At 44.5% G+C, this 26393-nt stretch overlaps 2 protein-coding genes across 2 annotated transcripts in view; one reads left to right on the top strand and one right to left on the bottom strand.

Annotated features, from left to right (window-relative positions):
• syn2b (synapsin IIb) overlaps positions 1-24950 on the top strand; it is a 54974-nt gene extending 30024 nt beyond the window's left edge. The window contains exons 4-13 of the mRNA XM_060069784.1: positions 2223-2379; positions 3005-3094; positions 13501-13563; positions 14934-15076; positions 15315-15389; positions 16012-16114; positions 17806-17970; positions 18982-19045; positions 21228-22008; positions 22559-24950. Coding sequence (XP_059925767.1) covers positions 2223-2379; positions 3005-3094; positions 13501-13563; positions 14934-15076; positions 15315-15389; positions 16012-16114; positions 17806-17970; positions 18982-19045; positions 21228-22008; positions 22559-22715 — 1798 coding nt within the window. The 3' untranslated portion in view covers positions 22716-24950. The remainder of the gene's footprint in view (positions 1-2222; positions 2380-3004; positions 3095-13500; positions 13564-14933; positions 15077-15314; positions 15390-16011; positions 16115-17805; positions 17971-18981; positions 19046-21227; positions 22009-22558) is intronic.
• Positions 3340-12816, bottom strand: LOC132470867 (metalloproteinase inhibitor 4-like). Its single transcript, XM_060069786.1, has 5 exons — positions 12153-12816; positions 6604-6701; positions 6269-6383; positions 5834-5958; positions 3340-5365 (listed from the first exon to the last, which is right to left on the bottom strand). The coding sequence occupies exons 1-5, from the start codon at positions 12289-12291 to the stop codon at positions 5168-5170; spliced, it is 675 nt and encodes a 224-aa protein (XP_059925769.1). The 5' UTR covers positions 12292-12816; the 3' UTR covers positions 3340-5167.
• Positions 24951-26393: the final 1443 nt, after the last annotated feature.

The raw sequence follows: 26393 nt of genomic DNA, 5'->3' as shown, positions 1-26393 counted from the left end.
TAGATCCATCTCAACCCTGCAATTACACTTTGTGAGACTGACACACATGCTCAACACACACACACACACACACACACACACACACACACACACACACACACACACACACACACACACACACACACACACACACACACACACACACACTCCAAATAATATCTGGATGGTCACACTCACACAAAATATTGTGTGTTTTGACATTAAAGTGTAATTCTGGCGAATATTAAACCCAGGGTCTTTGTTTTGGCATGTATACCCACTATATACTTTTTTCATTGAAAATCAAGTCTAGAGTTTGCCCGGCAATGTTTGGCTTCCATGTTATTGGTTAGGGGCACCGTGAATGCTTCTAAATCAGATTTTCTTTTTACCACTAATATTGCTCAAAATAGCACCTAACTTCTGCAGTAGCATGATTAGGGTCCCTACACATAAAACGAAGCATCAACAACTTAGTTAGCGTACCGGGAGTTTATTAAAAAAGACTGGGTTCCGAGTCTGTCCCTTACCGGTAGGTTCATGTTTCCAGGAAGTCCACACGATTACCGACTACCGTAAATAATATGATAGAGGCGCCAAGCTCTATACTCGATTATCAATGAAAAAAAATGCCGGAGGGATTATTTGATGGGTTTTCATGCCGATAAAGACCCTGGGTCGCTTTAAGGGACCTACTGGTGATATAAGGTTGGAGCTGATCAGAGATGAACACAGGGCCCGACCACACAGGCTCTTTATGAAACAAAACAAGTTCAAATGATCGCTGAACATGATGCAAGGCCAATGTAAAGAATCTTAGATGGATGCGATGTTATTGCCCTGCTGGATCTGTTCAACAGCATCACAGCCTCACAGGTTATAGACCTTTTGTAGACGAATTGCTGAAGCAAGAAAAAAGGGAAATGCAGTAGTCTTACCGGATTGATATAAAGGTGTCAATGATGATCTCTAAGTCAAGGTTATGATACAAAAGACCTGAGTTTGTATAGGACAACAAATGCATACGTTGATAGAAGCCTTATAAAATATAACAACCAGATTCTGAAGATGAGACCGTCAGCTGCAGAAAGGGACCCAGTGCTGAAGGCCCTCAGATGCTGTGGAGTCTGAGCGCAGATGGTGGCTGCGCTTGAGGCAGTGTGAGAGCAACTTTAGTCCCAGGTTAAGTGTATGAGGGGGTGTTTAACTGATTGGTACACAGCTTGAGCAATTACTTCTGAACCAGAATGAAGCGCTCAGTTCTCAGTTGTTTGAATGAGCCGTCAACTGAACACAGATGTAACTATTTTCCCCGCTGAGCCAGTGCATTGCAACCAGTGGGTCGAAGCGGGAGCAAAATCCATCACTGTTGCTCATGAGCAAGAGTTTTGACATGAATCCTAACTGCGTGCCTCTCAGTCTCTAAGTCTGAAGGCATGCGCAGTGGCAAATAAACACAGAACCTGACACCGCGAGAAGATGGGAGTTGCACAGAAATCATGTCTGATTTACTTCTCAACATAGACAATGTCACCAATAACCTGGGCCAAATCCTATATCAATGTAGTCCTTGGTGGTTTGAAACGAATGGAAAATAGAAAACACAAAACACATTCACACCCTCCCACATGCAGAAACAATCTAAGCATGCATGCACACACATTCCTCACCATGCCTTCCAAGTGTTGAGTACAATTCTCGATCTACACTCTTCCCTCCTCTCACCTCTCTGTCTCTCGCCCTGATTCTCACTCTGATTCTCTCTTTCTCTCTCTCTCTGTACCCTCTCCACAAATCCCGTCTTCTCATCTCTACTCTTCGTTATCAGTAGTTTTAAGTTGCATTATTAATCTCTGATATCAATATAAACCAACTGCACCTACCGTATAAGACACTATTGATTGATTGATTGATTGATTGATTGATTGTCATTATTTCGAACATGCAAGCAATAAATAACATGATTATTAATCAATTAATGATTATTATTACTATGACTATGAATATGTTTCAATCCATCCTCATATTCATATCATATTAATTCATGTTCATTCTTCATATGTTGTTTGTTCTTAGTGATTTTGTATCTACCTTCCTCTCTACCTTATAAGGTCGTTACCGCCTGACTTTGCGTCCATTTCCTCCCCCATATAAGGCGTTTCCGGCCTGACTTTGTGTCATCTTCAGCTGCTGCTTAAGCCTGCACAGGTGTGACCCTGTTTCCTCTCCCTCTACCATTTCAGGTCGTTCCGACCAGACTTCGTGCTGGTGCGCCAGCATGCGTTCAGCATGGCACAGAACGAGGACTTCAAGAACATGATCATTGGACTGCAGTATGCCGGGGTCCCTTCGGTGAACTCCCTTGAGTCCATCTACAGCCTCAGTGACAAACCTTGGGCCGTGAGTCATGTCACCAACAATGATCTCCATGTGCAATTCATTGATACTACTGATGGTATTTTAATTGATGTTGTTTCATTGGGCTGGGCTTGCTTAACAGTGGTACCACTCATGTCATCTTTTGTGACTATCCCTATAACTGTCTTTCCCTCTCTCACTCTCTCTCTCTCTGCTCTCTCTCTCTCTCTCTCTCTCTCTCTCTCTCTCTCTCTCTCTCTCTCTCTCTCTCTCTCTCACTCTCTCTCCCTCTCTCTCTCTCTCTCTCCCTCTCTCTCTCTCTCTCTCTCTCTCTCTCTCTCTCTCTCTCTCTCTCTCTGCCTCTCGCTCTCTCTCTCTCACTCTCTCTCTCTCTCTCTCTCTCTCTCTCTCTCTCTCTCTCTCTCTCTCTCTCTCTCTCTGCCTCTCGCTCTCTCTCTCTCACTCTATCTCATTCATTATCAATATCTCTCTCAATCCCCATTGATCTCTGTCTCTCTCCCCCTCTCTCTCTCTCTCTCTCTTTCTCCCTCTCTCTGCCTCTCGCTCTCTCTCTCTCACTCTATCTCATTCATTATCAATATCTCTCTCAATCCCATTGATCTCTGTCTCTCGGCCCCTCTCTCTCTCTCTCCCTCTCTTTCTCTAGTTTGCTCAACTGATCAATAACCAGAAGAGGCTGGGCTCGGACAAGTTCCCTCTGATCGATCAGACTTTCTATCCAAACCATAAAGACATGGTAAGTAATGTCATTCTCTCCCGATTGATCTGGAAGAATCAGTTGGAGGGACAGAGCATCGGGATTCAAGATGTTCAAGACCGACAAATACTACACTAATTATAGCCATATACAATACAAAATGAGTGGGTACCAAAATGAATGTATGCCTGTGTTGTTTGGTGACTCATTGTTGTCGATTTTCATAGGCTGAGGGTGAATGGAAACTTAGACAATCAAGTCCTGGTAAAGAACAACAACACATGTTCTATTGAGAGGTTTTATATACAATATTTTTGGTACATTGAAATAGAAAACTATATTGACAGAAACACAAAGACATAAATACAAACCCACATAATCCTTTGATATAAAACATTTAAAGGAGGAATAGCACAGTGACAACATACCAAAGTCCTACAGCTAAAATGCATTATGAAAAAGATACATCAAAACATATACAGGTTTATTTCAAAAGAAGGACCAACCAACCAGTATTACCATTATGTATTGAAACAGTACCACTTCACTTGAGTACCATTATGTATTGAAACAGTACCACTTCACTTATGTACTGTTTTGTATTCAAACGGTACCTTTTCAATATAGGGCCTGCATCACAGGTCTTTGTGAATTCACATTCAGGTCTCTCTTGAAGAATCTGAAAATCCATAACGAGTGATTTAATCATGTTCCTTATGATAAATTTAGTTTGGTTGTTGAATTCTTTAAATTGGATTTAGAGCTGCTGTAGTTCAGATTTGAGAGATGTAAAGAGAGAGGAGAAAAGAGCGGAAGAGAGCAAGATTTAGAAAGTAAACAACAAAGAAAAACGTCTTCTTCCTCTATGCTCCCTCCCTCCCTACTTGTCTCTGCCATTAAGAAGTCTTGCTTTTACTGCGCCTGTGATTGACAGGAAAGATGGATTCCCAAAACCAATCAGGGAAGAGATTTCCTGATTGGTCAGAATTGAGCCAGGAGGGGTCTAATATTGAAATTGTCTCATACAGAGACAGGTGCAGGCCACTCTTAATAGATAGTCTCACAGCGCATTCCACTAACTAATAGCTGACAGATGGCTGTGGAATTTCTAACTAATTACACTCAAATTATATCACTTAAACCTTAACTACAGCTTAATTTAATCTGACGTCATGAAGGATGATATGGTTCTTAAACAGCTAGTATTTCTTTATGTATTTGTTGGTCATTTAAGGAAATAGAAACACAAAATAATCCTCTATCCTAGAACACAACACGGTTAGCCTTCAAAGTGTTAAGTATCACTCATGCACAATATTTACATTATTATAACAGGATACATTTAACAGTATGAACTGTGACAAGTATATCATGTATATATTGTGTGTCTAGATTCATCAAAAGGTTTCAATTGATCCCGTAAGAGCACAAACGCGGTGTATCATAATTAAATGTTGTTTAAATGGGGCAATTATTAGATTCTATATATATTTATATATATATGAATGAAAAAATATAAGAAAGCAAGGATTGGGGGTGGGGGGGATGTCTACAGGCAATCTGCAAACACAAGGTAAGGGAACAGGATGCAGAGTAGCTCCAGAGCTCGGTGAGAGAGCTGCCTCCTCCCTCTTCCTACAGTTCAATATGAGAAGAGCCCCTTGGAGTCCCATTCTGTCTAGACACTGCTTTCTAATGTCTGAACTTTGGCAAGCCTTAAACAATGGGAACCTTCCTGGACTTGGATAGCAGTTCTGAAGGGTCATTTGCTCTGTCTAGTGCTCTGCTGGAGTGAAAGCTAAGCGGTGACATATGTGAGCCGGAAACCATTTAATTTATTAACCACGCCCTGAAGTAGCCCTGTGCTAAGCCAAGTTTGCTGTGCCCACCGTTGCCGTTGTCTTATCCCCAAAATCACTGAAGCAATCCCCTTATGCTTTAGGTGTTAGCCACAGCAGCCATATGTGCATTACACAGAAGCCAATGTAATAAAGAAACTCAGCCTGGGTCTGAGAGTAGCGTTACTGGGTTCGTGCCTACGAGCATCACGGTTAGGGTTTGGTCGGGGTTGGGGGGAGGGGTCAGTCAGGTGGGGGTGTGGGGGGAGGTCGGTCAGGGGTCACTCAGGTCCTGGAAGTCTTTGTCGGCGTGGGGCCCGCCGCGGTACCAGCTGCAGGTGGCGTCGGTGCGGCGGATACAGGCGTACTGCCGGGCCTGCTCTCCGTTCAGGCTGTTGTCCAACAGCCAGTCCGTCCACAGGCACTCGTTCTCCCCTGTGGAGGCGCAGGGCACCGTGTAGCAGGTGTTGATCTGCAGGGAGCCGGGGGAGAGGGGAGGACGGGGGAGACGGGGGGGAGGGATAGTCTCTGAGTCAGTGTTTAACAAAATGTCAATCATTCATGGATGAATAAAACAGCAGATGATTATAAAAAATAATTATTTTAGTTTATATAACCTCGGAAAACACATTGAGGGAACAACCCTCCTTCACAATGGTGCCGAGGGAATAGTGCAGGTTAATATATTGGGTCAAAATAAATAAACAAAGTAAATAATACAATTAAGGAATTATTTCGAGCAATGGCGTGATTATGTGACTCCATGGCCCTTTTTTAATTGATGGTCCTTGCTAAGGATATTGGGGTATTGTTTTTAGTAAGATAAATACAATAAATGTATTATAATCTATTTATAGTAGTATATATAGCATAGTCACAGTGCAATCATTTACTAGATGACTAAAATAACGTGTGTGAAGTGTGAATATGTGCCACTCACTCGGCATTCACAGCCCATCTGATATCTGTAGTTGAGATTCTTTTTCTGGGACATTGATAGGTTATCCCAGGGCTCCACCAGGTCACACTGGCCAATAGAAATCCTCCCATCATTCCACATACTTCCTGTTTTGGGACAATGAGAATCACAAATATGTAGTTACCAACTCTAGCTATGGAAAGATACATTCTTTGTACATTGTACATTGAATCGTCTTTGATTTGCAAACTTTGCAAAAAAAGCTATCTGTTAGTATCGGCTGTTTTACAATTATTCTACTTTTGAAGACATAACTTCAAGAATGGTCATGGTTAGAATATGCTGAAAGTATACACTCAGACATGGCACATGTATGGACAAATCATATTCCAATGAACTGTATTGGCGGTCAGGGAGGGAGGTCCAGCCCAGTATCAGATCAACGTTGCACCGTACCTGAGATGAGGTATCCCGCCTTATTGTTGGAGTCCAGTTTGACTCCACACAGTGAGGAGAAGACGGGCGTGTAGACATACTGGATGTCCTTTGCCTTGTCAAAGCCCTTGAACATCTGAACGACAACAAAGAAAACCATTCAGTCACCGAGTTGTTAGAACTTCACACGTGTGTGTGCACGGTGTGTGTGTGCGCGTGCGTGTTTATGGGTGTGTTTATGTGTGTGTGTGTGTGTGGTCAATTTGAACATAGAATAAAAGCAAAACCTCCACCCCTCTTCAATCGGGATTTCAAAGTCTTTAAAGAGGAGCTTCGGACGACGTTGCACATCCCACCTTGATCATCTTTATCTCGTACTGGATCATCTTCATGTAAGGAGAGGAGCTGTTGCTAGGTGACACAATCTTCTCCCCAGAGATCTTTGCCCTTATCACTGAAACGTAGGAGGAGACAGAGGAAGAGATGCACATACATTCAGTGTGTGGTAGGATTGGAGAATCGTGTAGAAGTGTCCACTAGCAGTGAGTGAAAGGTCAAAGCATAACCATACTCATTCACCTTTAGTACCTTCATCATTGTTTATTTTTCCACTTTAAATCTGAACATACTTGTAATACAGAGAATAATACAGATGGACATTGCTACTTATGCAAATTGTAAGTAGTCGATTTCCTCCTTGCATAGATGGATACACAGATTGTAAGCCTTCCTGCAGTCCTAAGTCCGTCCCTCCCTCCCTCCCTCCCTACCACACACACACACACACACACACACACACACACACACACACACACACCACACACACACACACACACACACACACACACACACACACACACACACACAGACACACACGCACACACACACACACACACACACACACACACACACACACACACACACACACACACACACACACCACACACACACACACACACACACACACACACAACACACAACAGTTCATCTCGATCCTCCCCAGTGGTGACAGAATAGACATGTTTCCTTCTGCTTCTGAGAGTGAAATCAAACCCTCATAGAATAACAAGTAGCTGCATGACTCACTCCCATATGATCTTTCTAAGCACAATCTTGATTTGCTTAAGTTTAATCGTGAGTGTTTGAGATCAAGTGTATTATCGGGTCACGTTTAAACAGCATCATACCATTCCAAATGAAAGCTCACACATGCAGATGCAATTCATTATTTCAAGATACATTGAAGTGAAAATATTAAACCTCATTCATTCAACTAATGACGATTGTAGGACAATCATGGGAGAATGTCTTTGTGTGCTGTTTACACAAGACAGTACAGCTGCATTCCATGCGAAGCCTACTGGTGGGCAGAAGTACTGCGGGTAGGAACAGCCTCCAGCCCCCACAGCATGTAGGGGATGAGCCTGGCTCTGATACACTATACTATGGCTTAAGCTACCATGTATTCCCACCTCCTCCATTTTGTAGCGACATGTCAGACACCTCGGTTAAAGCACACTTACATCATCCAGAGATTAGAAGTGTTTGCTTTTTGTGGAGCTTCATTCAATTATCCTTTTGAATGGAGAGCTATTTTACCATAAGATATCTTTAGGACTCTCTAGGACTATTAAAAAAAATAAAAGCCTGACAGCCTGACCCATAGTTCCATAGGAGTGTTGTCCTGTTTTTTGTGCGAGCAGGGTTTGTGCTAGTAGACTCTGTAAGGCAGTCCCTCCACATAACTGCCATTCTTCTCCCTTTGCTTTCCCTCCAAAGAGATAAAAGCCTGTCTCCTCAGGGGGCACGGGTGAGGGATGAAGTTGGAGGGAGTGAGAAAGAAGTATAAAGAGTGGAGTGATGGAGAGGTAGAGAGACAGAGAGGCATGGAAGAGACTGGCTGGAATAGAGAGAGAGGGAGAGAGAGAGAGAGAGAGAGAGAGAGAGAGAGAGAGAGAGAGAGAGAGAGAGAGAGAGAGAGAGGGAGAGGGATAGAGAGAGAGAGAGAGAGAGAGAGAGAGAGAGAGAGAGAGAGAGAGAGGGGAGAGAGAGAGAGAGAGAGAGAGAGAGAGAGAGAGAGAGAGAGAGAGAGAGAGAGAGAGGGGGAGAGAGAGAGAGAGAGAGAGAGAGAGAGAGAGAGAGAGAGAGAGGGGGGAGAGAGAGAGAGAGAGAGGGGAGAGAGAGAGGGAGAGAGAGAGGAGGGAGAGAGAGGGGGGGAGAGAGAGAGAGTGAGAGAGAGAGAGAGAGAGAGAGAGAGAGAGAGATGAAGACAGCATGTAAACCAGAGTACCCCTCACCCCAGGACACAGCTAAGCAAACCATTGCCTTGTTTTCATGATCCTAATGTCAGATATTTACACCATGTGTTTGTGACAAATAGAGTAGCGGGAGAGTGAGGCTCATGCAGTGCTTTTAGTGGCAGGATGAAGTCTGATAGTAGATGTAAGCACAGACGGCAAGAGAGAAATACAGGAGATAAAAGGAAAGTATTTATTTAGACAAACTCAACAACATTGATATGCTCTCTCTATTTCTCCTCTCTCTCTCAACAATCTCTCACTCTCAACTAATCTTTCACTCACTCATGCACATTCTCTAACACACACACACACACACACACACACACACACACACACACACACACACACACACACACACACACACACACACACACACACACACACACACACACACACACACACACGCTCACTCATGTGCACACACACAAACACACACTACACAAATAAACATGTCAAGGCAGACTGAGTTGGAGGAACACTTTGAAGTGATAATATCACATGGATTGTGTTGAACAGTTGGAATGATAAATAGACTATTGTGGACTATTTAAATTTTCATTTCTTTACAAAAGAGCCTGAGTTTGTCTGATTTGTCTTCTTGTATCTTCAACAATACGACAACAACGCTAGAGAAAAAATGGCATTACTTCCGATGAATTATAATACACCAATGTATTATATAATTTTTTGTAATTTCTATTTATTTTCTAAAAGTCAATCTCAATCAGTTTGTGGTAATTGTAACAGCAAGAATATTGAAAGGCTTTCTGCTTTGCATGGTATTTCTGGCACTCTCCCAGTCAACAACCTATTCCCAACCCCCTGCAGTTTGATAGCTAAATTTCAGTTAACTAGCCAAACTAACAATTACCTTTTACTTTTATCAGACACCTGTATCTATTCAATAACCTCAATAACGCCATCCTTGAACCAATGTACCTGCTCACATGCAAGCTGCATATCACTGTTTTCCGTTTATTAAAAGAAGAGCCTGTTCTGGTGCATGGTGTATACAGTAACCCCCATTGGAGCTATGACAGAACATCATTATATTCCTATACCAGCATCAGACCAGTGCACCGATGCCCTCCTTGAAGGTGCACAACAAACAACTTATTCTGTGGAACATTTCATTGTTTGAAGGAAAAACAAAACTCATCAGACTTTCACTGAACCCATCGAACTTTCACTGAAATGGACGGCCTAATTGATACAATAACTGGACGTGAGCCAGAATGAGTCCATTGCCACCCATCGAAAGAGAAATATGGCAAAGCTAAACCATGAGAACTGATGTTGTAAGTAACTTCCACCCACCCACATGAATCGGCGCCCTTGTCATGCTCACAAAGCTGAGTTGTCAGCAGGCTTTTCACACGCCTAGCGTTAGTATGCAGCGCGCCAAGCCCAGCCTATAGACATGGAAATGAACTTGAGGGGAGACAGAGGGAGACGGAGAGAGAGAGAGAGAGAGAGAGAGAGAGAGAGAGAGAGAGAGAGGCAGATAGATAGATGGATAGAAAGAGAGGAAAGAGAGAGACAGAGAAAAGGGGGAGACAGACGGGATGGAGTAGGTTTACTGTCGACTCTTCTTGGCCTGTGGCCAGGATGCAGGCCTATCCAAAGTAGGTACACACACACACACATGGATGTAGCACTGTGTACAGAGGCAGCCAGGAACCAGTAAAGACACGGAGACTTATTATGAAGAGCAACATCTTCATTCAGCTCTGGCGTCAAATCTCACAACACCGCTGGGTCAACCCAAGGCCACCGGTGGTCCCTCAGAGACTCAACACAACAAGGACTTGAACGCATCACAACACAGCCCAGGCGTTGGACACAGTGATGCAGTACAGTCAAAGGCACTGATCACTTCCACACACCAAAGCCAAATACCCTTAGAATTCAAGGGAACTTTAAATGTTCAGTTTGTAACACGTGATTATGCCTTTTTTGCATCAAGGCACTCTCATAGCTGTATATTATAGATTAATTATGCAATAGGGTAACATATCTACGACTTCTGAGGGATGACATACTTAGATGTTTAAGCCAGTAAAATGAGCTCCAAATAACACTATTGCGTTCCAATAACCCACATTTTAGAAGGCAGCAGCCTGGTCAGAGTCTGATGGGGAGCTAGAGAGGGGAAGAAAGATTGTATTATTATGCAATCTTTTCTAAATAAGTTTTTATATTTTTTTAATTCCTCAACCAGATGCCCGCAGCATCACAGCTGAAACCACAATATCCCTCCTCTCCTCTCCTTATCTCCTCTCCTTTTCCCTCCTCTCCTCTCCTCTCCTCTCCTCTCCTTTTCCCTCCTCTCCTCTCCTCTCCTCTCCTCTCCTCTCCTCTCCTCTCCTTTTCTCTCCTGTCCTCTGTGCTCTTCTCCTCTACTCCTCTCCTCGCTAATCCTCTCATATTTTCTCCTCTTCTCTTCTCTGTGCTCCACTCCTCCTCTATATTGTCTCCTCTTGGATCGGAACCTCTGACAGAGACAAATAGAGCCAAGCTCTCAGAGAAAGCGTAGAGTGTTGGCTTTGCTAGGCTTAATAGGACTGGCACTGGAATGGCTCAATCAGGAAGAGGAGTGGGCATCAGAAGGAGTGACAGACAGAGAGACAGGCATGCAAACCTTCAAACAGCAATGTATACAATAAAACATAAGATGCAGACAGGAAGACTAACCCAGAAGAGAGAATGTTACTGATGCACTCACTGGTGACATTTCTGCCACATCTTACCACCTCCCTCTCTCTCTCTCTCTCTCTGACTTAAAATTATGCAGGTTTTATTTATTTTTCTGTATGTAATTATCAGCCCAATTTCAACAGAGACTGGTGGTTGCTGGTTGAGAGCTACATAAATGACTGGCGTTTCAAAACAATGATATGTCTCGGTGCACACACAGATATAAACAATGCACAATGACCTAGCAAATCCTGTTAGTAAAGTCCTATTACTTTAGAAACCCACTTTGTTTTGCTCCTCTGGGTGGTCCCTATTACTTTGTAACTCAGTGTCTTACTACCCCATTGTTATTTAGTAATGTATCTTCCCACCAGACTCTCTCTGTGGACATCCTTTCTTTCTTTCTTACTTTGACCTAATGAGCCACGGTTCTTGCACTGCATGCACACATCCTCAAGCAACTCCTCTGCAGTCCTTACTGAGAAACCCACTCGCTGGGAGACACTGAGGCAATGAAATGGTAGTCTACCCCGGTTGTTCTGCCTCTCGCTTCGGGTGAGGTTGCGAGATGAATGGACAATATTTTCTTTGTGATGCAATCAATAAGGGAAATACCATCAACAACGCAATAATAAAAGTCACATAGCTAGATGTGCCTGCGTTTCTGTGTTTGTTTGCATGTAATTTTTTGTGTGTAGATATTATATATTTTTTTATCTGTGTGTGTTTATGTGTGTGTTCCCGTGTGTGTGTGTCTGTTTGTGTGTGTGTCTAATGCCTGCTTCCATTCCAGTCAATATTTTAACGCAGAGGTCATCAAACCCAACCGAATGGCGATTCAGTCAACAGGCGTGCAAAAGATATCGTCCCCTGATGAGCGTCTCAAAGAGGGGAAGAGTGTAACTCACCTATCTCGGCGCCGCAGAAGAGCTGCTGAGGATGTGCGGGGTTGCAGCTGCATGCGTCCACCATTCGCACCCTGCCCAGACCCAGGAGGATAGTCACCAAAAGCCCCGAGTACACGCACCACACCTGCTGCATGCCCATGGCTCCTGGCTGCCTCAGACTGCTTCACCAATGGTCGCAAAAAATCCCTTGGCAGCCTCTCCTAGCGCTGTTTCCTTCTCCCAGGGAGCAATCCAGGCCAGCAGTCAGCAAGATGGTTGGGTGTGGTGGGGGAGGGAGGGAGAGGGAGGGAGGGCTGGTGGGTGGTGTCAAGGGGGGGGAGGCGGGGGTGTGGGGCAGGGAAGAGAATTAAAAGCAAGAGAGAGGAGCTCGGGTGAGCTTAAAGGCAGCTGTGGAGTGAAAGGCTCTAGTAAGTTTAATTGCGCCCCCTGAATACCAGCTGGTGCGACGGCTAACTTTGTTCAAGTTCAAGTTTAGCTTAAGGCGGCGGCTGCTGCTCTCGCTCCCTCTCTCTGTCCTAATCTCTTACTTACTCTCTTTCTCTCTCTCTCTCTCTCTCTCTCCTCACTGTCTCTCACTCTATAGCAAACACGAAGAGACACTCACAATGGTTGGTTCCCTCTCACATTGACGCTCTGGTCCTGAATGCTGAGAGGGTTGCAGCACACTGGGCCTCTTATGTACTCCACCACTAATGAATGGTTCAAGGACCGCCTATTTACCAAAAAAAGGAGAATGTGACTAATCAGTCTAGTGGTTCTGGCTCAGAGTAAATAGAACTACAAAACTATAGCGAGATGGAAAGACCCAATCTAAAAATATATGTTGGAAATAGAGTTATGGGTGGATCAGTACATGTTAGTTTTGTAAACGTGCTTTGTAAAATTGTAACGCAAATTGTAAAACACAAAACTTGTGTGTGTGTGTGTATATATGTACGTGTGTATTGTGTGTGTGTGTGTGTGTGTGTGTGTGTGTGTCTGTGTGTGTGTGTGTGTGTGTGTGTGTGTGTGTGTTTGTGTGTGTGTGCATGTGCGTGTGTGTATCTTTAAGCTGTAAAGTTCCACTGCAAATTATACATCACCCATCATCCATTTCTCTGCCTGACAGTGGATGACTAAGCCTGACTAATTCCTGTAGTCATTGGAAGTTAGACAACTTTTGATTGTGTTGACATTCCTATTTATCCATCTGGACAACAAAAAAAAATTATGAAATGAAAGCAACAAAAATAAAATGCATTGAATGTTTTCGCAACACGTTGTTTCTAACTTGTTACTTGATGACCCACAACAAAACCTTATTTATGGGTGTATTTCCTGATCATAAATGAGTCTTCTTCATTTCTAGATTACCACGCCCAGCTTTCCAGTGGTGGTGAAGATAGGCCACGCCCACTCCGGAATGGGAAAGGTATTTCAATCTCTCAATCAATTTACCAGAATAGGTCTGAAATTAGTCCATGATGTGTTTTCTTGCCGTTGATGTTTTGAATGACTCCATTTCATCTAAATATGGCACAGAGGCCAATTTAATTGTCAATGTTGGTGCACTGTAAATGTGATCATACCAAGCTACATCTGTTTTTGCTCTTCTTTAATCATGGGTGAAATCCAAAACCAAGTGGGTTCAATGAAATGGGGAAAATAGAAACCATGTCATCATACTTACAACCAATGGAACGGCACTAGGGGGGCCTGACATGACACTAAAGGGGAGAGAGGCCGCTCACTACCCTTTGTTTGCAATCGAGACCATGAAAAACAGTGGGGCTTGATTCAGTTCAGTTTCCAGGATTTCTGAGATTTTTCATTTATCCAAAGATTATTATGACATTATTTGACTCGCAATCAATATGTAATAGAATATCAGGAAGGCAACAATTGTTATAGCTTCAATTAACAATATATGTTAGAGAAAATATTGTGTTAGATAATTATCCTAAATTGACCATGTCTGTTGACCAACGATCTCCAAATTCTCTCATCCCTTTCTGTTCCTATCTGGATCAATTTTATTTCTCTCTCCTTTTTCATATGCTGTACGCAACCATTCTGTTTTTCCAGTCACCCATTATACTCTGCTGTGGTGTTCTTGTAGACAGTGGTTATATTGTGTTTATCGATCCCTCCTCTCATATCTGGACCACAGTCCTTGACTTGTAGATTCACCACTAAAGTTCCCTCAAATGGCTTTCGGTGAATAGATCTTAGTGGGGCAACTGGGATCCTGTGTCTCGAGTACCCGGGTTCATCCTTGTCAATGTCCATAGCATCAGAAGTCCCTACTCCACCATCAACTGACTCTGCTGGGGGTGATAACGGGACCTTTAGGCATCAGATTGGAGGACGCTGAGGAGCTTAATATATTGTTGTATATGTGCATATCTCTATATGTCAGCAATTAGCTGCGCTGTTGTCCTGACTTGGCCACGTATTTTCACCAAAACACATTGATTTAGATTCTATATATTATATGTTATTGTGAATTTTAAACACACATACTTTAAAAAAATTAAAACTCAAAAACAACTTTCCACCAGGGAAGGCTGCCCGCGCACTCTACTGATTTTTTATAGTTTATTTATGCGGTTTTTTTGGGGGGGCCCTAATCAAATAAATAACTAAATAACTAAATAATAGTCTGCATGTAGGAATAAACTCTTCTGGCTTTGGGCATTCTGTCCACTGTTTTGTTTGTTTTTACTCTTGTTTTGCAGGTAAGTAGGTAAGTCAACTCTTTCCCTTATCCAGCCCTAACTGTGCGGGGCCTCTGTGTTCCAGGTGAAAGTGGACAACGCCAGTGACTTCCAGGACATTGCGAGTGTGGTGGCCATCACCCAGACCTACTCCACCACAGAGCCCTTCATCGACGCCAAGTACGACATCAGAGTGCAGAAGATCGGCGCCGACTACAAAGCCTACATGTATGTCTACTATTCTTGGAAGGGAGGAAGGGATAGGTTATTTAATGAAGTCATATGGATGCAAATAATTATAATCGTCATCACAGAGCAATCGTAACAATAGTCATTATGTTATCATAAACAACTGTTGATTTCCTTTAAGGCTATAATCGTATTTGTAATTTCATACAACATTCGGAACATGTTTTATCCGCTTATTGTTTATGAATCCAATCAGGCTCAACCTTCTCATTTGCAGGCGAACATCCATTTCTGGTAACTGGAAGAGCAACACTGGATCTGCCATGTTGGAGCAAGTGGCCATGACTGACAAGTAAGCATGGGGTCTGTGTTCATTATGCACCGCATGGCCACGGCCAACACGGCTGACAGCATGTCAAAACAAATTACATTGTTGGACGTGGAAATGTGTCAAATATTGTGTTTTTTGTGTGTCTTTTGCAAGGCTAAAGCGGGAAAATTCACTTAACTTTGATATGCAAATTAAATTGTACAATATTTCTGATTAAATTAAAGACTTTGAAGATAGTCAAATTTAACAGTTACATATTAAAATAAATGTAGTCTTATTTACGATTCCACATTAGCCAGAGGAAAGCCACACGTTAAATAAAACGTGAAGCATCTCATTTAATTTCAGGAATGAATCTTTCACAAAACAGATCACATATAAAGTATAAAATAAGAACCTTTGACTATTTGTTTGGGGTCACTAAATGGCTAGAGGAGTACTATCTACGTTGCAGTTTTCTTGCTAAAACGTTCTCATTTATATACAGATGCTATTATGATTCAGCATTACATTCCATAATGCCCACCACTGTAAAATGTGACTATCTTAGTACCATCACCAACCACACACACATGAGGAGGCAAGTCTCCTCATGGATCTGATTTGTTAAGACAGTGGGTGAAGCTTGATGTGTGTTTTGCAGGTACAAGCTGTGGGTGGACGCCTGCTCGGACATCTTTGGAGGGCTGGATATCTGCGCTGTTAAAGCAATCTGTGGGAAGGACGGCAACGACTACATTACTGAGGTGCAGGAGCAGCGATGGAGGACTGGGTGGAGAAACAGACGGATAGACAAGTGCCAGATAGACAGACAGACAAACAAACACAGAAAGCGACACGAATGGGTGGAGAAATAGACAGATGGACAGACACAAGTGGACAGATAGACGGACACACACACACACAGACAGCAACACAGGTGGAGACATTTAGTAATCAACGTCAATATAAATTGTCATTCTTCAATGGCATCCACTTTGGATTCATTTTTAATAAAAAAACATTTTCAGGATATCTTGTTTCTGGACTCTGATTCAGATATTAATGAGGCCTTTGAAGGTTAATTTTAGCCTGTCTGCCCTCGTTTCTCAGTGGTGAGACAGTGGACGTCTGCCTGGAAATAGATAGATGGAAATGGCAGGCTAACCTGATTAAAGATCTCACTAGTGTGATCACTAGAGCAGATTACATCTGCATCTTAATGTCAGGGCTGGAGCTTCTAAACCTCTTCACACTCCGCTTGACTCCCTCGTCAAAACTACACAAACACTGACCACTCTCGCTCTCGGATTACTCCATGTCTCTCTCGTTCTTTCTTTGATTTCCCCTTCGCTCTTTCTCTGTATCATTGTTTTTCCCTTCTAAACAGCCCTTGTGTAGACCTGTCACTCTCTCTCTCTCTCTCTCTCTCTCTCTCTCTCTCTCTCTCTCTCTCTCTCTCTCTCTCTCTCTCTCTCTCTCTCTCTCTCTCTCTCTCTCTCCTCTCTCTCTCTCTCTCTCTCTCTCTCTCTCTCTCTCTCTCTCCCCTTTTCTCTGTCTCTGTCTAGTCTAATTGCAGGCTTAGTGTGTGGAGTGGCTTTGGATTCCCCCCCCATGTCTCAGCCACAATGCTAGAGCAAGACTATTTATCTTGAACATTATGTCCAAAAACATAACCTCCAAAACAATGCTTCCTTGTCCTGGTCTGGGTAGAATAGGGGTGCGTGTGCGGAGAAGTATCAACAGGAGAGGAACCGTCCACGCATCACGGTGACAAATAAATCCAACGTTCCCAACCCATACCCACGACAGCCCGTAGCTGTTTCTTGACGGCGAGGTAGTGTTTGCCGGTGGGGTTCTGCGTGGTTCTCCATGGCTTAGTGATGCAGCGATGACACTCGCTACACGGTGACACAACACGTCGGTGAACGTGCTCATTTGCTTGCATGTGCAATGTGCTGTTTATTTAAATGCGTCTGTCTCCACCGCATTCAACCTATTATGGTGGCACGTGTGCGGTTAGCTCTGTTGCCTCACAGCGGAAGCAGAAGGTCTGTTGTAATGTTCTCGACGTGTTCATGGGTGGATTTCCTTCCCACAGCAAAGTCAAAAAGCTGTCCTCGTGATGGTTGACACTCTGCCGGTGCCCTTGACCCAGGCGTCAGGGGTTAGACCTGGAGTTGGTCCCTGGGCGCTGCACTGTGGCTGCCAACTGCTCCTAGTGCGAGATCATTGTCGAACTTCTCTCTGGGTGCCATGGCAATAAAGTTTACTCACTCAAATATTGAATAAGATTGCTACTGGCTACTGCAGATCTATTGGGTCTGAATTACATCTTGTATAACTTGAAAACCCTCATCTCTGGGATTATTCCAGTTTAAACGCTGCGTTTTGCATTCAGTGAAACTACTCAGTGAGCTGCGGTTGTTGACTAAGCCCCCCTGGTCCGCTCGCCCAGGTCATGGGGTCGTCCATGCAGCTGATCGGGGACCACCAGGCCGAGGACAAGCAGCTGATCTCTGAAGTGGTCCTGGCTAAGATGACCCAGGCCCTTGCCTCCAGGGGCTCCGCGGGCGCCCGCTCCCCCCAGGGCCAGATGGCCACCACGGCCCAGCCCCAACAGGTAGGCCCAAACACCCACCGCCACACCCACCGCCACACCCACCACCACACCCACCGCCACACCCACCGCCACACCCACCGCCACACCCACCACCACACCCACCGCCACACCCACCACCACACCCACCACCACACCCACCGCCACACCCACCACCACACCCACCACCACACCCACCGCCACACCCACCACCACACCCACCACCACACCCACCGCCACACCCACCACCACACCCACCGCCACACCCACCGCCACACCCACCACCACACCCACCACCACACCCACCGCCACACCCACCACCACACCCACCACCACACCCACCGCCACACCCACCACCACACCCACCGCCACACCCACCGCCACACCCACCGCCACGGCCCAGCCCCAACAGGTAGGCCCAAACACCCACCGCCACACCCACCACCACACCCACCGCCACACCCACCGCCACACCCACCACCACACCCACCGCCACACCCACCACCACACCCACCGCCACACCCACCACCACACCCACCGCCACGGCCCAGCCCCAACAGGCAGGCCCAAACACCCCAACCCCACCATCGTCGACAGACATGAAGATCACATATCTGTGAACCATAGCCAAGGCATAAGAACCTATCACATTTGAATTAAATCTGCTGTAGGGCAGATTTGAGGGCTGTAAAGAGAGATTTACAGAATAAATATCCCTCCAAAAAAAATCGTGCAGGCTAAAATGGTTTGTAGTGACCCTGGTTCGATCCGGCCAGGGGTCTTACGTGTCAGTGCCGCACTCTCTCAACCTACTTTCTCAATATAATGATTTATTTCTCATTTGTAGTTGAAGACAAAGTATAGGCAGGGGGATAGAGAGTGGTAAAATCGTGCATGCAAACAGCAGTAAGTCTGTCACCCTTCCCATCTCTCCATGGTTCACTGTCAGTCGTACCATCTGGCTTAATCATCGCAGCCAGCCTAGTTTCCACCATGTGGCTGTGGTTGTTATAATGTCATTATTTTGTCCTACAGAGCGCTGTCCTGAAGGAGGCAGCATCAGATCCCAACAGGACACCTGGGCAGCGACCCATGCAAGGTGAACACCCTTCTCTCTCTCCTGCAACACACCGTTAAAAGAAAACCAAACTGTGTGTTTGAGAAAGTCCCCGCTCACTAAAGCCATTTGAAATATGTGTTCTCGGCCACTTCATATGGACACTTTCTCATTTCTCATAGGTGAAGGGGTATATTTGCTTATTTGCATAAGCTACTTACAATGTTTGATGGATTTCACCTTGTTACTTTAACAGCCAGTAAGGGCTCATGCTATAGACGACATTTAAACGAAAGAGGGCAATTTGAGTCCTTGTTACTGTAACGTTGTGTTTCCTACGTTTTAAAAACTTGAACCTGCATTTATGTCGGGATTTGGAACAGGATCAATCCACAGCAGAACTGTGCAACCAAGTACATATGGGTCTCCACTACAGTAAAATGTTTAAGGGTTTGGTTTTCCACTGTTACTGCTTCAGCTGCAGCCAGACGGGGCCCACACAGCACTAGGTCTGAAGCGGTTTACTTTGTTAAGTTGTTGAACCTCTCCCAAACTTCACGTTTGGTTCATATTTATTAGGTTGCTAAATTGATGAGAGACGTAGTTAATGAACCTAATGTGAGGACAAATCTACCAGAAAGTATCTACTAAGAAGCAATATAAATGTTTTTTATAATGCTATTTTAATTTGCATTCAAAATTGCAATATGAGTGCAATAAAAAACACAGCAGTCACACTGCTATCAGTAATTTATTTATTTCAATAATGGCAACAAAAAATAATTTGTATTGTGGAAGTCATTTAATAAGTACATCCTGTCCTTTATCTATGTTAATGAAATTATGTTGTGGCTGTTGCCAATTGAATAACGGCAGATGTTTCTCTCAGTGCAGCGTGGCTAAGTGAGGTGATAAACTGAGTTGAACCCAATTTGAACATGCTCCTAATGCAAATGAATGAAACAATATGTATAAGTGGTTATGCCAATTAAGCTTTTGTTTTGCGTGTGTTTGTGTTACATTAGACAATGCTTGTAATGTTGCCATGGCTTGCATCGATGTCTAGCCACTATTATGAACTACCATACCTGCACTAAGATCCCTGAGTTTGCCGTGATAACACGATTAACTTACGTCACTCGTTAATTGATATTGGTAGACCTATAGGGTTAAATGTCATGGGCAATACAATTTATCTAAGGGCAGCGCTTCTGGGAGATAGCAAATGTAATATAGGCTCCCCCACTGCAAGACAAATGCAAAATTATTTAAAATAAAATGTAAGTCTGGGGATATGTATAAGCAGAAGATTGGCATAATTATTATGGTATGCTGGTGTATGGGCCAAATTACATTATTGGATCGGCTTTCAGGTCGGCAGCAGCCATTCCATACCAGTTCTTCTTTTTACAGAGCATTTGATTGGGGATTGCTGTTGGGGTGTAATGAGAATCTCAGCAAATAGGACAAGAACAAGTTAATAGGCCTCCATATTTGTGGATGAGATGTAAGAGTCGGAAAATACAAATTCTTACACCGACAACCTTTCGAGTTGATATCCAACACTCACGTACGCACTGTGTGTCGTTGTTGCGCACGTCACGAGGCATTATGTAACCTTCGTTGTGCTTCCCTTCTTGCCTGGGTTCTGCTGCCTGTATGAATTGAAAAAGCTTAAAATTACTAGTTTCATTTTTCCACCAGTGGATCGCTGTTTTGACTTGACTGTATCTCTTTCTATTTATGCCTTAATCCTTTTTTCCTATCAGCTGCTCTTCTGTCTATTTCCTCATCGTTTACTTGAAAACCAAATTGCGCTGCAGTTGCCAATTGATCTGCAGACGCACGACCATCTTTAAAAGTGTTCTGCTTCCCCCTGCTGTCCACGCTGTGCAAATATCGACAGCTCGTTTTTCTCCTGATTGTTTCGAAATATATTGATAGTATTCCAGTATGAAATTGACTGCGGGTCCGTTTTTAGATGCTAATGGTTTGTATAAACGTAATAATAAATGCATAATAAATGCATAATATGTGACACAATGCTTTGGTTTCCAAGCTTTGATGGAGCTAGATTTAATTATTGTATTCTAGTTCTTGTTTTGATTAATGCCATCACAGTGGTATATTCAATATCACAGTGCCAGGGTACAAGACTGCATCAGCTCCAGAAGATTTAAAGCTGAAAGTAAAACCCAAAACGTGTGCTTCATATTTCAAATAGGGACACCTGTGAAAACCCAGATCGTGGACCCACCCCAAGAGCCAGCTAAGAGGGCTTCTGAACCTGCAGCCAAGCCTAGCATGGCCCAGAAGCCTGGCCCGGTCCAGAAGGCTGCCTCCGTTACAAAACCTCCCGTGCCCAGGCCTCCTCCTCCGATGAACAGGGCTCTGTCTGTCAACAAGTCCAGCCCGGCCCCGCCTCCCCCAGCCGCCCAGGCTAGACCCGCGGCTGCACCCGTAGCCTCCCCTGCGGCCAAGGCAGCAGCGGCAGTCTCAGGGTCTCCCCCCGCCAGAGCAGCAGCCGTAGCCCCAGCCTCCCCAGCTCCGGCCCCAGCCCCCGTTCCGGCCGCCGCCGCCGCCGCCGCCGCCGCCGCCGCCGCCGCCGCCGCCGCGACCACGGAGCAGCCCAAGCCCCAGGCCCAGGCCTCTCCCGCCCCGTCCCCCGGGAAACCCAAAGATCTGCCCCCCAAGCCCACGCCCCCCGCCAAACCCATCCCTCCCGTGCGCAGGAATTCCAGGTCTCAGATCCAGGTGAGGCAGCAGACTCTACCGGCCGATCTAGCCAAGCCGCAACCCGAGGGCCAGGCCCCGGCGCGGGCCCCCGAGTCCGCCTCAGCCCCCCGCCCAGCGCAGGTCCAGACGCCGGCCAAAGCGGCCCCGTCTCCCTCTGCCCAGTCCGAGGCCGGGCCGGCGGGGGAGTCCGAGGCTGGGCTGTCCGAAGGGGACGTCACAGCGCAGGACGAGCCGCCGTCGGACCAGCCCAAGACCCACCCCCTCCTGAAGTAAGGGCCCGATTATCAACACTGTGTTGATAATAAAGGAAAACATGTGAAGGGACTCCACTCTACTAATGGTACTCCTAAAGATATTTACCTTGGTTAATGACACAGAGATTCCTGTTCGGATTATGTATTCATTATGTGTTCATCGTCTTAATGTTAGAGTAAAGAAACAATGAAGCCATTTTCTGAATATAAAAACAGTCTGAAGAATTTGTGTTGCATACTTTTTTAGTTTAGTTTAGTTTTTGTGCAGTTTTATGTGCATTTTTTTCTTGTGCATTTATTTTATGTGAATTTCATATGTGCAATAGCTTTGGAGACTTTCTATGATATAACTGTTTTTTATTTTGACATGGATGTTTGTTTCACTCTTCTGAGACTTGTCCACATGTGTCCTCTTTTCCCTCTCTTTCAATCCACCCCTCCCTTTGTGACTCCCATCCCTGTCCTGCTCCTCACCCCCTCTCACCCCATCCTTCTCTCCTCCATCCCCCTGCCTCCCTTCTCCTGTACCTCTCTCCCAAACCTCCCCCCCCCCCCCCACCCTCAGTAAGTCCCAGTCCCTGACCAATGCCTTCAACGCCTTCAGTGACTCCTCCTTCTTCCGTGGAGGCTCCGCCCCCGCGGCGTCGGACGGCCAGGATGAGGCCAAGGCCGAGACTATTCGCAACCTACGAAAGTCCTTCGTCAGCCTCTTCTCTGACTAGACGGCCAGCCGCCAATGTGTAGCCGAGCCTCCCCCCTCCCCCACTCAGTCCTCACCCAACCCCAGCCCCACCATTCACCCGCCACCCCGTCCCCCCACTCTCCCCTCTTACGGTGGGCTCCAGTGATGGCTTGATTGGTGTTTTGATGTGAATGCCGTTTTAACTGTGTGTGTGTGTGTGTGTGTGTGTGTGTGTGTGTGTGTGTGTGTGTGTGTGTGTGTGTGTGTGTGTGTGTGTGTGTGTGTGTGTGTGTGTGTGTGTGTGTGTGTGTGCGCGCGCGTGCGTGCGTGTGTGTGTGTGTTTGTGTGCCTGCAAATTAGCTTGAGCGTGCGTGTGTGTGTGTGTGTTGTACCGTGGGTTCCATGTCTCAGTCCTCCTCCTACGTATCGTAAGTGTCTAAGTATCCACGGGGCCTGACTGACTAAGGATTCACAGTGGATCGTGTGAAGTATCGGTATTATTATACACTGAGTTATGGGATTGAGATGGAATCAAAATAAGCTAAATGAAGAAGAACAACAATAACAGATATTTATTTTTTTCTCAGAGGAATACATTGAATAATATAAAGCGTATAGTATGCTATTTGAGATATAGAAAATATAGTAGATATATTATCTCGACAAGTATAGATTAATGAAGCCACTATTGGGAGAATAGCCAATATCTACTGCCAGAATCGATATTAAAAACCCTCAGTGACATAACTTTCATTCTATGGCTGGAATTACATATTTCCATGAACAAGAAGAAGAATATACCGAGTTGACTACTTTTACGAATCAAATCCACAGTTCAAACAGATCAATAAACAAGGTAAATGTGGTGATTGATTTAAATAGGAAGAAATTTGAAATAGAAAGATTGGTGCATAGCTTAGTAAGATTATCAGATTACTCTTTAAATTCACCATCTCTGGTTGCTGGCTACTGGATACACATACAGTAGCGTATCTTTTGGAGAAGCCTTTAAGTGTGTCTGTGGTTGGAAGGAGGTGGATAAACGTGTTTTCTCTTCTGTGTTCAATTCGTATGCATGGCTGGTTGACGTGGCTCTGTGTGACTATTGAAGAAAGAAAATGTTATGGACCACTTCTGCCCTCTGTTGCCTCTTTCTCTCTGTCTCTCTCTCTCTCTCCGTCTCTAATTCTTCTATGCTCTTGCTTTCTCTCATTCTTTCTTTCCAACTCAATCTCTCTTTCTGTAGTGGTTGTAGCCTTATCGTGAAGCTGGTGTTTTATTATTTATCTCACAGCTTGATGTGCTAGCTGTGCAGACCTGAGTCCAGTGCTATTTGATAACCCCTCCATGTGAAGCCGCCGCTCCGCTCTGGGCTCACGTTGTACCTGGCGACCCAGACACAATCCCAGCTGAAGTGATATTGTTCCATTTCGGGTAGTTCCTCGACTCTGTGTCTGTGACTGGTGATTGTGTGTTCACCTCCACGTAGGCCTATTCAACAGTAGTGTGATTTGTTCATTATTCTCATTGGAAAAAATAAAGGAAAGAACTGCAAAGGCAACAGTGTTGCAATGACACCTCGACATTACTGCCGAGCGCTGTCCTTCTCCACGTTAGAGGAAACCTGAGCATCACCCGGTGTACGACAGCTCTCCCTACTCCACTTTGAATATGCTGCTCAAAGGTTTCATTTGTCCGATTTGTGTCGAACTGTTACATTCCAGGTGTGTCTTGGTGACAGTTAAGAGTGTGAGACTTCTAGGGAGCTCTCGTCTCATCTGATGGCTTTTATCGTGACCACAGAGTTTATCACACAGAGTATGAGAGTCATGTTATCAAGCCAACCTGGAATTAACCGGAAGGCCTTGGCTGGGCTAGTTTAAACCCCAGTTGCTGTGTTCAGGTCTATGAGGAGGCCTTTAAGAATAATATCTTCGTCTCACGCTTACAGAACCGCTTATTAACCCATCTGCTTTCTTCATGATCTGTGATACCGCGTAACAAGTAAAATACATATAGATAAATAACATATTGTACTGTATTTGTATGTATGTACGTTTGTATGTGTCTTCTCAGGAGTTTATTTTTTGTAAAATACTTATTTATTTATTTTTTGAGGCTCCATACTTAGAGTATAATATATTAGTATTTTGTTGGGTTCGTATTGTGTTTTTAACTGTAACGCGATACGGCTTTGCATGACCTGTTGACTGACATTGTTTTCTCTGTACAGTCAATAAAGATGTGGATCTATCATTCCGCAAGTATTCTGTGAGTGATGATGACGCTGTTGCTTTTGTTCATTTTAAGAATATATCGCCTTTTCTCAACCAAAGAAAAACTCCTCCCCTCCCGAAAAAAAAGACTGAAAGTGGAGCACACAAAATTTTATCACAGAAGCTGAAAAATATGTGATTTTGAAATATTTCACAAGATTTGTAAAAACAATTTCACGGGGGGATAGAGCACATCCCTGCTCTATCACTCAGTCACTGTAATACTTTGTGTGAGCACACTTGTGCTCTATCCACTCACCTTTCATTAACTTTGACATTTCTACCATTCTGCAATAATGGTCAATTCTCATAGACCAATGTTCACAGAGGTGTGATTGACAAATAAAGGTGTAAGTCATTAGATTAATTATGGGTCTGGAGGCATGCTGGTGCCCACAATTAACAATAAGAGAATGATAAGGGTAAATTAGAGAACTGCAAGTTATGTGTGCTGCAGTAGTCATTCATGGCCAGCAGAGGGTACTCGAGACAAGCGTAATCGTCACAAGCTGCATTTGTAACCTGAAGAGCACACGCAAACACACACCACACGCACGCACACACAATGCACACAACAGACGCGCACACAATGCATGAAGAAATGGCTGAAACCAGATGAAAACAATTGTCCAGCTCTCGGTCCACTGAGGAAGGAGTGTCTGCTGAACCTCTCCCCACCATTCTCCAGTGTATCTGGGCCGTGACTGGACCGGCGTGGGCGGTCAGTGCACAAAACATGTCATCGATCCTTTTCAGTGGCAGATAGCAAGAGAACCGATCATCAGAGGAAGCTATGCACTGACATCCGGGGCGTAGCCAGGATATTATTGCTGTGGTGGCCAGTCTTATGTTTGGGGTGGCATTTGATTGTCGACGGGGGGGTATTTTAAGTGCAATATTTATTCATAACGTCAAAATATAACACTTTGAATAAGAATAATAAGTTATGTGGCTACGCCCCTAACTGACATACTCATCAACTGGATATACGTACTTTAGAATCTATCAATGCAGTAGGGAAATAGGCCTAACAAAAATGACCTGCATCTCTCCGTTTGATTTGATCTAAAAGGCCTGTGAATGTGGAGGAATAAGGTCCCCTACAGATCGACCTATTATTTTATACATTTCTGCATTAAACGGTATATTTTGGAAACAAATTACTACATGATGTAGCCCTAGGGTTGCCAACTTTCAGAAATTAAAATAAGGGACGCCCACCACGGGCCCGACTCCTGGGGGGCGGGGCGCCCGCAGCAGTGGTATGTTTTATTTTGTGCTGGTGTTTTTAGTAAAGGGTTGATCAAGAAAGGAATTAGTCATACTTAAATCTTGAAATGCTTTATTACCACATAACATTCTCTTATAAAGTGCAGTCAATTAAATCTTGAATGAAATCTCTTTGTGTGGCGTGTGCAGCAATGAACTTTTAAAATATAAAC

The sequence above is a fragment of the Gadus macrocephalus genome, chromosome 13, assembly GCF_031168955.1.
Source record: "Gadus macrocephalus chromosome 13, ASM3116895v1".
NCBI lineage: Eukaryota > Metazoa > Chordata > Actinopteri > Gadiformes > Gadidae > Gadus > Gadus macrocephalus.
The sequence above is the reverse complement of the archived record's forward strand: the minus strand, read 5'-3'. Positions and strand labels throughout refer to the sequence as shown.